The sequence below is a fragment of the Apteryx rowi genome, unplaced genomic scaffold (genome assembly GCF_003343035.1).
Source record: "Apteryx rowi isolate R43461 unplaced genomic scaffold, aptRow1 scaffold_290, whole genome shotgun sequence".
NCBI lineage: Eukaryota > Metazoa > Chordata > Aves > Apterygiformes > Apterygidae > Apteryx > Apteryx rowi.
In genome coordinates this window covers 216,036-229,607 of record NW_020449308.1, presented here as the reverse complement: position 1 = coordinate 229,607, position 13,572 = coordinate 216,036, and the positions used below count along the sequence as shown (strand labels likewise).

General features: G+C 36.2%; 1 protein-coding gene across 2 annotated transcripts in view; it reads right to left on the bottom strand.

The window, feature by feature from the left end:
• Positions 1–13,572, bottom strand: part of PUDP (pseudouridine 5'-phosphatase) — an 82,240-nt gene that overhangs the window by 68,278 nt on the left and 390 nt on the right. Inside the window, exon 1 of one of the 2 annotated variants that reach the window (XM_026069314.1) lies at positions 13,247–13,517. The exons of the other annotated variant lie outside the window; for it this stretch is intronic. Coding sequence (XP_025925099.1) covers positions 13,247–13,253 — 7 coding nt within the window. The 5' untranslated portion in view covers positions 13,254–13,517. Of the gene's footprint in view, positions 1–13,246; positions 13,518–13,572 lie in introns of those variants that run through there. 2 annotated transcript variants of the gene reach the window in all.

Below are 13,572 nucleotides of genomic sequence, written 5' to 3'. Positions count from 1 at the left end.
TTTTAAGGCATTTTTCTTTGGCAATTTTGGAGTTACTGACCCCTGTTTTGTATATATACACACACATGAAAAGACACTCCCTGTATCTCTAAGCTTTACCTAGGAATTGTATGTTTTTGTAGAAAATTCTGGCAATTTTTTTGGGGAAAATTTCTGTTGAAATTTCAAAACTAAACGAATAATATTTGAAAGATCTCAAGTCCATGAAACAAGTTTACAATGGACAGCTATACAAAAATGTAGCTAATACGGAAAGCCCAAATTCTGAAAAACTATGCTGAACACTTCACAGACTTTCCTCCATTTGTGAAATAAATTTGTGATAAAAGCAATATCATCATAATTTTTCCAAGCAATGCTAATTGCACAGTCCAGAGAACAGTCTGAAAGAATCTTTTAAACAAAAATAAATACAAAACAAAGAAGAAAAATACCAATCCTATGACATTTCCTAAGATGCCATCAAAACACAAAAGTTTTCTCAGAGTGCAAGTTGTCACATGAAGACTGCTAAATTCTACCAAATATAATTGAAACAATATATACTTGAACTATGGGAGGAACTCTTCTGTGTTGTCAGTACTGCCATTAGTAACTACAGTTACTCCCATAGGTCCAACGTACACATTTGAGAACCGACAGGCTACTTCTAAACTCTGCTAGGCTACTCTAAACTCAGAAGCACTCTGGCCATATCTGACTTCAAGTCTTGTCCCAACATACATGTAGCCCACCTCCCCCCTCCACCATCCTGCTCTCCATAGAAAAAACCTCTACCTGCAGAGCAATGGTTGTGCTATTGCAGCTTCTGGAAAGCCTTCCCATTAGGACAGTTCAGGGACCAGAGCTGGGCGGTCCACCACAGATTATAGCTGTCCTGAAATTTAGGAGTGGTATAATGCAAGATTTTTAGGAGACGCAGCTTTTTCTAAAGGTATGAAGACTCAACTAATAAGCATCTAAAAAAAACGCACTGGAAGTCCCTTAAAATTTTGAATACAAATAGCAGGTGAAATTAAAAATGTCTTTATGTTCAAAGAAAAAAAATGTGCTAATACTGGTACAACATGGTGTATAAAGAGACATTTTTAAAAAATGAAATTTTAAAATATTGTACAATTCACAATTATCTGTCATATAAAATATTTAGAGTTCTAGAACACACAAAAATAAATGTAGCATAACAGCAACACTTCTTGCTCTTTATTTTTTCTTATATGTCTTCACTCATGGAAAGTGAAGTAGCTTAAATTAAAAATGGGAGAAGAATACATATCATAAAAAATGATCTATGACAATAATAACAATGGAAGTTATTAGGCAGTAGAGTAATGACTGGATATATTACAACATCTCAGTGGGCCAAATATTTTCATTTTCCTGAGATATGTTTCCCATAAAATACTGTTTTTAATTTTTAAAGACTAGCAGTTTATTGTACTGTGATACGCTCTTTGCTGCTCTGTATCCCCTGAACCACAAAGCAACAAACTTTTTGTTAGCCCAGTAATAATATAATGCTATAGAGAAGAATTCATTCCTAGCACAAAAAGATCCACCACTTCATGTAGCGTAATTCTTTGTAACAATGGCCTTGTAGCGGAGAGATGATATTATCGAAGGTTATGTCCAAGGTTATAGCACCTTACAGGCATACAGAGGTCTACTCTCTCGCCCTGAACAGACAGGTCAAGGGACCTTTCTTTACATAAATTACAAAAACTGTTTTATTCATCTGTCAAAAAAAAAAAAAAAAAAAAAAAAACCAAAAACCACAGAACAAACTATTTACTGAAATTAAATTATACCTCAGTACACTCATGCTTCATGTTGACACCGGTAATTTCTCCCACTTCGGCCCTTCTGATAAACTATAATCCCAATTTGATCATTAAACACACATCGTCTTTAGCTCCCCTCTTCTCTCAATATCAGCATATAATTTTGCTCTTGCAATCGAATTTCAAAGGGGCTTTCTCTGATGATTGGTCAGTAATCAAACACGGGTCAGTTTGAATACGTACTCTGTGGCATTTTATGTTATACCCAAAGGGAATGATTAAAACAGAGCACAATTTCAAAGCTACGGCGACCCAGCAGGTGCCCAGCACAAGAGAGCTGTTCACAGTGCCTGGCCAAGATGAGAAAGAAGCTGAGTGAGCCCATATTTATACACCGGACACGGTCAACGCCAGGAGCGAACCAGAGGACTGAGCTCCTTGGCAGCCGACTCAACCAGTTCAGCACAGGCAAGCACGAGTGTAAAGGACCACTGCAAAGGACCAGCTCATCTCCTTCAGAGAGCAAAGGTTACGCAGGGGCTACAGGAACATCTCTGACATCAGGCCAGAGAACGTGTATTAATGAGCTGGGAAAAGGAGGTATTTTATAACATTGTACATACCAGGCAATGAGAAAGGTCATGAGTAAATTCCTAAAGATGTTCGCTAGAAAGACTGAGCTGACAAAAATAGTCAAATGAGTTTTCTTCCTGGTTGCCTTGGGTTATCCTGAGACAAACTGCACTGAAACTTGTCCAAAACAAGCAGGCATACACACAAACAGCAGAAGGGAAAAAGTAAACTATTAAGTGATTATACATAACTGGTGCCCAAAGGAATGCTTTCAAGAACAAGGAATAGAGAGTATGGATGTCTGTTTCATCAGGGACAGTACACTAAGAGTAGGACTTATGTGATAACTTTTACAAAAATACTTCCCACATCTCAAAAGTGGAGGAGGAAAAATAAAAATGTATTTTAAAAAAGGAACCATCTGTTGTATACAGCAACAGCAAAACCAAGTTGGGCAAAAGCAGTAGCCTCTTAGACGTACAGCAGCGAATGCTAGCAGTATCTACACCTTGCAAAAGAAAATCAGCCGTCCATAATTAAAGCAACAGATAAGTTTGGACAGAGAGGATATTTAGTTTAATATTTTTTGTATGGTTATTTAGTACAGTTACTGGTCTTCAAATGAGCAAAGATGATCTTGATAAAACTAAGATCAACATTAAAGGTCTGTTGCCAGTCAAAAATAAATAAATAAATATTAACCACCAAAAGTTAAAAAAGCATATTCAGAATATAAAAGTAAGTACTCAAGAATAAGATCACCTTCAGGAGAAAGTATACCAATACAACTGAAGGAGTAGAAATTTGCTGGTATATTGTTCTATACATAAATTAAGGTGTCCTTAAAAATTCCTCTCAAGAGTTCAATTAGCCAACTCACAATAAGGCTACCTGAATGAATTACAACTAGTCAGTAAGCAAGAACAATAAATTCATGGTTGTTAATGTTGTTTTTTTCTTTCTTAAGTAAAAAGAAAATGGGAATACGGCAGGTGGAAATAGTGCATTATAAGGGAAAATTCTATGCATTTTTTCTTTGTGTGAGATTGTTCCATTTATAGCACCTTATTATTTATATTCAAAGCAAAATAATTGCAGCTTCACACACAAAACAGTGTATGTAGCTGACACGCATAAAACCTTATCACCTACAAACAGCTTCCAACATCTCCATTTAAGCACATAAAAAGTCTAATTTTTATAAATTGGCAAACTGCTGTATGCTTCTTTAAAAACATTAAACAGAACCTTTAGACTCTTAGCACCCTCGAAATATACCTCTCGACTTGCTAAAAACCCTCTAAATAATTGGATTCGTAACAGGCAGAAATGAAATTGTGAGCACTGGAAATCTGAAATTACTTCAGATTCATTTTTTTAGCAAATCTTTTTCTCTCTCTCTTTTTTTCTTTTTCTTTTTTTAATGTTTTGGGTCTGGTACAGAAAATAAATACAGAAGCAAGCACCAAAAGTGCATTGCATTTGTGTGTAATTTATGTGTAGTATTAAGACCAAATCATGTGTCTTTCAGCTTGGGAGCATTCTGTTAATTCCCCAGGGAGAAAAGATCATTGCTAATGCTGCCCATGGCATTTTGAAATGTGGTAACCATTACAGAAATGAAGAAAATTATTCAACAGATGTTGGAACGAAATTCCAATTCTGGATTATTCTACCCACAACAACAGGATGGACAATTTGCAAATCAATCAGAGGAATAATAAAAGTTGGATTCTAGATTACTACAAGTTGTTATTTCTTTGCCAAAATTCTCCTTGTTGAATTAAAATGTTAGCTTTCAGGCATATGACAAATCTTATTTACTCTATTTATGATTAGTTAATTCTCAATGAGGAGCTGTTTTACTTACCACCAAGATTTCCTCCAGAAGCATATTAGAAATRTTTTAATCTAATAAAAAAATTAACCTCTTTGTTTTGCACCAAGATGCAAGTACAGAACACAGGGGCAAGACTACTTTTGTTTCCTCCTTTTTTCCCCCAAATCAGGTAGAAATGGAAAATGGCAAGAAAGCAAGGAAATATCTAGGAAACAGAAAATGGGCTTACAAGATTGCCAGTTTATAGCCTAAGAAGATTAATTCCTGCACTCAGGCCACAACAGAGGACAATCTAGGGAGGACTGATGTTTAGCTGAATTGGTGCTATTTGCTCTTGTGCAGAAGAAATAGGAGACTGTTTTAACCTCCCGTTCACACTGTAAAATAAAAGATAGCATGCACATAAGCAAACTTCAGCATGAAGCTTTTATCAGTTTTCATTTAACAGCAATCTCCTAGGCAACCTGTGCAATGAAATGAAAGTAAGAGTAAATTCTTGAGTTTTGACCTTGTAACAGTTGGCAGGTAACACTGGAGGGAAAGAAAACATGCAAAAACACTTGTGAATCTCACAACACTACAGTAAATGAGTTAATTTCTTCTATACTATAGACCACAGACTCCCTGTACAACTAGTAATGCACGAGATGTTTAGAAGTGGCACACAAGAATCCGCTTGTTTTCTCCACAAAAATGAGACAGTGGCTGTAAATGCAGCAAACTTCTGATCCCCATTGCCCAAACTACTCCTCTCCCTCCTGCAAAGGGCTAGAACAAGCTGGCACTTCTGGACCTGTACAGTACAACATGATTTCTCAGTTATGGTGATAGTATCTTGTAAAAATAAATTTGTAAATTGCTGCTTTAGAAACCACTTCTTTAGATCTGCTTAAACAGACTGAATTATCTTATGGAAAGAAGTAACTTCATAATGCTAAGGGATATCAACGGGGTAGTAATTTACATAAAAACTGTCACTACTCTTAAGACAAATTTAAAACAAAAATACATTTTCTACATTACGGTGTCATGTTCTGTGTATGTTAATTTAGCTTTAGTTCAGCTTTAAGCAAAATGCCAAGAAATATATGTTTGAAGCAGTTTTCCTAAATTGGTTTCTCAGTCAGGAAAGATTAACATTATGCACTCTCAGTCCATATAGAATATAGTAAAATACTACAGTATAATATTAAAGATTTTCAGCCTCCTACAGATTTAGGCCCAGATCAACAAAGGTGACATCTAAACCCATCTATGTTCTGGCCTCCCAAAAGCTCAGCTCAGATACCGACAGGAGCATTCTGCTACTCATTTCAAGTGCTTAAACCTGGGTTTCTTTTCTGTGAAGTCAGGGCCTGTCACAGACCGGTGCCAGGCTCCTCTCCAGCACAAGTCACATCATAGTTCAGGCTTTCAGTTGAGTCCCCCAGCTTAGATATAGCCGAAGAGGTTTCAGGTCTAGAGGGTCAGAAATGTCTGTACAGTATAGCCAGTAACCACAGAACATTCTTGGGGAGAAGAAAAAGAACTGTGTGTAAAATATCAAGCAGCAGGCATGTCTAAAAATCTTTTTCTTCCCTCAAATTAGGCATGTTCACACAGCACTGAAATAGGCATTTATATGAAATGCATATTTATAGACTGAATCTTTCTCCTGAACTTAATTATCTATTCTATCGCTTCTGTTTACTTTATACTGAGCAAATTTTCACTTTCCACATGATTTAAATGGTTAGAGAATGTGTCCACTGACAGGCCTTGAGCTGAAAGCCTTTTCAACCCAAAAGCATTTGCACCTGCATTTCCCTCCCAGGACAGCACCCAAAGTCCAGGACACCATCTTCTACTTGTTGAACACTGACCAGGAATTCAAGATTCAGAAGACAGCAAAAGAGAAGCCTCCTCATCAGGACACACTGCTTGCTTGCACAGACACACAGACCCACAAACACACACCCCTCTTCATCATTCACCATTCTCCCAGTTTTCGTCTATTTTATCTTGTGTCTTTGTTTAAAAAAAAAAAATATATATATATATATATAGCCAAAATATATCTGCACGGCTCTACTAAAAACAGGTCCTTAATGACTGTTCTTAACATTTTAAGTCCATAGTGAACTTTCATCCTTCCAGTTTATTAATCAAAATATTGTGAAGTGCCATGTAACATACCATATAGAAAGGCACTGTATGAATTACCTTTTGCATGACAGTTTAAACGTCTGTCAACAAAACTTGTTATCTCATTTGGGAAAAAAAGATCAAAAAGGTTAGTCAAGATCTAGTCTCTGTAATACCCTGTTCATTTGGCATTAATTATACGAACTCCCTTTAATTTTTGATTAATCGAGTCCTTCATCAGCTATTTTATTAGCTGGGATTAATGTCAGGCTCACTATCCTGTAGTTACCTGGGTTTCTGGATGTACAGATATATATATATATATACACATTTATTTATTTGGAAGTAAATAAATGCTCTATCAATATTTTGAAGTCTTCTGAAGCATGTCCAGTGTGGGTCTGTTACCAAATATCAACGGTTCAGTGATTTCTATTTCCACTTCTTTTAAAGCTCCTGGATTCATATTAGTTGGTCCTAAGCATTTTACAATGTCTAACTATTATAGTCATTGTTTATTATTTTTCTAAATTACTACTGTAATGTTTCCTCACAACTCAGTAATAGAGCTCTCTCATTTGATTTCTCCAAATTGAGAAAGCAGTATAGCCTTCTTTTGAACCGTCCTAGTAAATGCATCATTCCTACTGAATTTCAATGTAATTATTGCAGTATTTTAAGAACAAAAATAATAAAATTCCTTACTATGGTAACATAGATTTCTCCTCATGTCTTTTTCCTTTGAATACTAGCTTCTACATGAGGTATAACCATGTATATGTTGGGGCTGGGTTTTTTGTCATTCCAACCACAAGTCATCCAATTACAAGGTTTCAGCAATGCTAACTAAATCATATTTATGTTTAAATGGCAATTTTGATTCTTTTTATTTTTTACCAAGGCTTATAGCATTGGTGCATTGACAACTAAAGATCTGGCGTCTTGCTTATTTTTCCACCCCTAAGCATCCTGCATTCATTCATGATATTTTCCAGTCTCCCTGTACTGTTAGTTCAGCATTCCTCCGACTCTTCCACCAGCTCATCTTACAAAGTGCAACTCACTTTCTACTGAAGCAGAAGACCTATAAATTCCTTAGCTCCACTCTCCACAAAGAAGGTAAACCAATGTTCCATGAGAAGAAACCCCCTTAAAACTACTTAGCTAGGCGGTGGTTTATTTCCATAATCTTCCATAGTCATCCTATGCTCATATGACAGAAAAGATTAAAAAAATAATAATAATAAAAAATCACTTGCAGTTTCTCCACCTTCTGCACTAAATTCTGGGAAGTTATTTGTCAATTTGAGGTACCTCCCAATGAAGTGTCATTAATAGTACAGACACTATGATCAGCAGGCTCCTGGTTATTAATTTTATAAGTTCACACAAGGCATCTTTTCCCTTGACAAACTTCCTTCCTATTTTTCTTATTAATTAATTCCTAACAAGAATAAACTGCCTTTTTTGGCTTAATTGAAGATGTTAAGAGTTTTGAAAGACTGTTTACATGTGTGCCCTGCATAATTCTCCATTCCAAACTGCCAGCTAGGTTTTCAGAAGTGTGTGCTGTAGTCTACTCAAAATCTGGGTCACCTTAGTTTTTCATTTTACCACAATTCCATGTGGTGTTCTGTCAGTTAGCAATAGCTGCTCATTTTTGCTGACTTTCAGCAGTACAGAACAATGTCTTGCCCTCTTAGATTTGCCAGTTGCAAAGTGCTACACATTTTCTGACCGTCTTCTTCAAATTCCTCTGTAGCCAAAATAGGGCAATTTTTACCAAACCTGGCTGTCTAAGAACTTTAATTCCTCCCTTATGCCTCATAGCACCTATATTCATCCTTCTACAGGATTTTTTTTTTTTTTTAAAGACTGCACAAGATTCTCATGCACCATATAGAGAAAATCTCTCTGGCACCAGGAAAAAAAAAAAGGAATAACAAAGCAAAGAAAAACACAGCACATAACTAACTTCACTGCTGACAATCATGAGATTCAATGTAAAACCACACCTGGTTAGGAAATTGCTCACATTCCCTTTTGAAATGCTATTTATTGCTCATTAATTCACCAAGTAACTTACTTACAGCTGAAACATCCTATCTACTAAAAGGGAATGATTAACTACTCAGACTTCAAACAGAATGGTTAATCTAAGACCCACGAGTCACAGCCATGTGATGCTTCTAAGGACATCAGCAATTTCAGATTATTCAGAGGTGTACACCATTGCTGCACAATTCAGATATAGTGTTACCATTCAAAAACTCACTGATCAAAAACTTCATTCAAGCTTCCCATCTTCTTTTTCCAAACACAGGTTCTGGAGAGGGACTTTCCAAAAACTGTTACTGAACTCATTTCATGCCATGTCTATAGTTCCATCAGTTCAACATTCCAGCTAGAAAATCCATTTTGCCTCTCAGCATCACCATAGGACCTAATTCAGCCATTTTTCAAGAAGCTCTAATCAGAGTGATGTTTACAGTTCAGGAATTCTATAGAACTGTATTGGCCCAACTCTCTTCCCATGTATAGCAGCAGAAATCCATGGAAATCCATTAACTTGCACTGATTAAAGTTGGCAATAGAGAGAATCAGATAGTCCAGCTGAGAACTGATTCTTCTAAACACTGATCTTCTGGGAACTGCTAGAATCCCTTCAGTGTACATTGTACCTTTAAACAGTATTTTTGTCTACTTTATACAAAAGTCTACTTTATATTTAAACACACCACTCTCCCAACCCCTTTCCAAACATTTGAGACTGTTGGCCAGTGGCTTAAGCAGTCCCAATGATGATTCCACAAAGGTATTTCTAATTGTATTTGGTCACCAACTACATGCGACCAGATGTTAGTTACTTTTTTCATTATTTTCTTTTGTCTGTACACTCAAACACCAAATAATTCTATTAAAAGACAAAACAGTAACAATTCCATTTCAGCCACTGAAGACAGATAATCATATCAGCCAGCTGAAAAATTAATGGGATGAAAAGTGGGGGTGGAGAAAATGGCAAAATCCTTTTCTCTGACACAAGACTAGGCACTCAGTTTTAAGAAATCCCAAATGCATCTTTACCCTTTGGAGTCACTGGATGATAATGAACACTTGACATTGAAAAGCTATCATCTACAATTACAAAACGCTTGTCAGCTCAAAAGACAACATATGCACTATGTTGAGAAGATAGATCCTAGAGGGCCTGTTACCCTAGTTGCATATCATGTACAAACTCAACAGTTTTCCATATCTTCAGTGCTATTTTTGTACATTTTTACATACAAAGATGCCAGGATCAGATATGAAACATCATGCCCTGAACAGTAAAACTGTATCAACACTATTCAGGTATTTAAGATCTCTAACTTTTTATCTATTTTTTATTATTATTATTATAACCAGCTATCTCTGTACAGTATGTGCAGGGTAAACACATACCTAGGTAGTTTTAATTATGCTATAAACTGGTAGTTAGAAAAGTATACTTCTGTAGGCAAAGACTAAAGCATTATAAGAATAACCTACTATATAAGTTCTGAGCATTTATTGTTAGGATTCAAATCACCTTTGCTCTAGGAGAGCATGCGGCAACTTTATACTGTAAAAATGCTGTTTAAAAAAAAAAAAAGTATTCAGCAGCACAACAAAAATTAAAATTTAGTTATTCCTGTCTCTCTGGGGTAATACTGCACAGTGAAGTGTGTACCATTTTTAAACTACCTAACTAAATCTTGCTGCATATGTATAATGTGACAGGATGTAACTGCAACACACTAGCATATAAAGACAGTTTATTCCATTGTAGTTCATGCACTGCTGGAGTTTCCAACAAAATAACCCATTTATTAATTTTACCTGTTAAATGGCAAACTGTCTACAGGTGCTGTGCACATATTTTATTTACTAAATGAGGGTACTATTTTCCAGTGTGCTGATTTCCTGGCAACTGGAAAGATGGACAAAAAGACTAAGATTTCGTCCAGCAGCTCAAGGGCAAAAAGGAGGTAATACAAAAGTAGAAAATTGCAGAGGGGGAACCACATTGCTTTTAAGTGCTGAACAAAAAGGTGTTAGATAACGCTTCATATAATGATACAGAGGGACTCCAACAGAAAGGAATGAAGCAGTTCCACTGGCAGCTCAGGGGCAAGAACCTCCCTAGTGAGTTGAAGATGATGTACCAAGGTGGATTTCAAGGGCAACTTAATCAGACTCAATTATGTTAAAGAGATGGGGGAAGATAAAGTCACAAAAGATCAGACTCAGCAACACTTTCATAAGGCCTAGCTGTATCCATTTGAAGTTTATGGATGTAGGTTCTACAAGATAACACTTAGACCATTTCCAAAGTCAAGAATCTGGTAAGTGCCTCAGCCCTCTTTTAAGGATTTTACACTCACCATTATAAAGTATTCATAAATGTCTTCAAATCTTCTTATGTTATACTTTTAATCAGAAGCAAATATGTCAGCAATAGGGAAAAAGTTCAAGGAACATTACATAAGATCAATTCAAAAAGTTCAATTTTCCATCATTTATGGATCAATTAATATTCCTTCTACAAAATTGGCAAGGTTTAGGTGAAAACTTCCAAAATCAGTGACATATTTTTACACACTGCTTAGGAGTGAAAATAATTGCAATGCCTAAAGGTTCTGATTCTGAAAAATATACACAGCTATGGAATTACTTTAAAAGATTATAAAGGTGGAGTTTTAAACATCCACTACTGAAAATTTAGATTTTTCTCTTTCAAAATAAGTAATTTTATGCACATTTATATGGCTTCTAGAAACATGTATGTAATACATTTTATCATCCTCCATAAGCACATTACATGATACATTAAAAAAAATTGTAAGAAAATTAAGAATCAGAGTAAAAAATTAAGAATTGGAATTTGTAATGTAGGTTAATAGGTTTACATCAATATAAGTATTTGTCTCATTCAGAACATTTACAGCAGATGGGTAGGACAGAATATATCTGGTGTGTGTCCCCTATTTCACTCCCTTCCCAAAATTACTGCAAATTTCATAGAGCATTTAGGAATCTAGGGGAATTCCAAACAGTCCCAACACCTTTTTTTGCTCCTAAGACTCACGTCATAAAGCAAACAGATTCATCAAAAATGATGTTAAAGTTGTGACAAAACTCAAAGCTTTTAGAGGTTGAAACATAGTATAAGTCCTCTAAAAGGAGGTATACCTTACAAAAGTCATAAGGTGGTACCCCTTTATGACTCTGTACTGGAAGACACTTACAGTATTTTAAATTCAATTATATATAGTTAGGGCTTTCACCACAACTGTAAAATTACTGAAATACAACACTTTCAATGCAACTTTTTAAATAGAAGAAATCATATCCATAAGTAACGAGGGGAATGGAACTACGACACAACAAATACTTTATCAGACTGAAGGATGCCTCATGTGTAAGGAGAAAAATAAATTAGATCTGCAAGCATAAACTCTTCACCTAAGTACCTTTTATATATATATTTACACATATATGCACATAAAATGCCATAATTTATGTCTGGTATTTTATTTGAACAAATCCAGAAAGTGTCACAGCATTTATCTGTAGCTGTACTTTAAAGTAGATAAATTTAATAACAGCAACAAGTAGGTTTATACTTTGAGTATTGCAATCTTGGCAAGCTTAGGTCCAAGAACTATGGATCCTTTACAGTTACTTTCCCAGAATGATGTACAGTTCATAATCTCGGGCACTTTTAATGCTCCTTCACTATATGAGCCCTAGGAGTTTGAAGAATTAAACATGACTCAAAACCTACATYATTTTTTTTTCCTCCTTGGAATGTTACAGAAAATTTTAAATAGACACAGGATTGCATCTCAGAAAAATCTCTTTAGTTCCTAGAATGCTGTCCAAAATCAAAGCTTGTAAATACTTATGCACAATAAGTTCACTTAATACAGATACAGAAATCATATGTATTCCTACTATCAAGGCCTAAATACTCATATTGCTCAGCCAGACTCTTCTGCTCAGGTGAGCATTCTGTGTGAAGGAGGCTTTCAAATTATGTTTAAAATACCAGTAGTGACTAAAAAGGCTTTCTTGGAAACAGAAAACAAAAAATTCTAAATAAAAATGAAATAAAAATAATTGGTTCTGCATAACTCAGCATAACCCCAGGCTATCTGAGACTCCAGTACTGAAACTGAAAATGAAATCAAAAGGAAACGACTCATCTTAATATTACTGTTTTGCATAGTGTGTTGAGAGCACAGCTGAAGCAAACAGAAAGAAATCAGAGGCCCCAAATGCTTGAAAAATATTCCTGATAATGCAAACAAAGCCATTTTTGCTTTAAAACATAGTATCCTAATTTCTTTCATCCTGTTACAAAGGTGAAGGATGGAAAAGTGCACATTTCTTGGAAGCAGAATAATTCCATTACTCCTTTATGCACGTGAAGGAGAGAAAAAAAGGCACTTTTGGAAACAGAATCATTCCTTAGACTTTACAAGCAGTCTTCCCTGAAAGTGCAACAATTTGAGTTTTGCAGAAGGAAGGCACACGCATCAAGTTTACACCTGCTAAGAATTTACCCAAACCAAAAGCTGCTGCCTGTGCTAAGATACAAGCAGACTATCTCAAAACCCAAGTCACATAAAAAACCACTCCCTTACACTACAGGCAGCAGAAGGCTCTGGTTCAACAAATAAGTAACAACGGGCTTAAATACTCTTCTAGTCACACTGACTACTCAGATATCAAGAGTCAATATACGTGCCGCACAGGGCTGATAGAGTTCAGGATATCCCTGTCAAGATAAAAGTCTAATAACACAAAAATTGGGAGATGACTGTATCAGACGGTTTCGAGCCTTTTCAGTTGGAGACTGAAGGCATCGCCTGAAAATATTTCAGACTATTTCATGTACCTCGCATAGCAAACGCAACCCTCCTGATACTGGACTTGCTCGGTTGTCTTCTACAGGTCTCCACAGAGTCAGGGCAGTCTCACGGCCCGCGGACCTCTCACCTCCTGGAAACTCACGCCCTACACCCAAATGTTTAACCGCGCTCAACCTCCCCCCGCCCGAAGGCCGTCCTCCTCTCAGTCACGGCACTACCGTTAAGGGCAAGCACCTCTTTTAACCTCATCCCCGGATCTGTTACTTCAGGCGAAAGGGAGGGAGAGGGAGGAAAAAAAATCCTTCCCTGTTGCTTTTTGCCCATTTTTCAGGCTTAAATAGCGCCGGCCCAG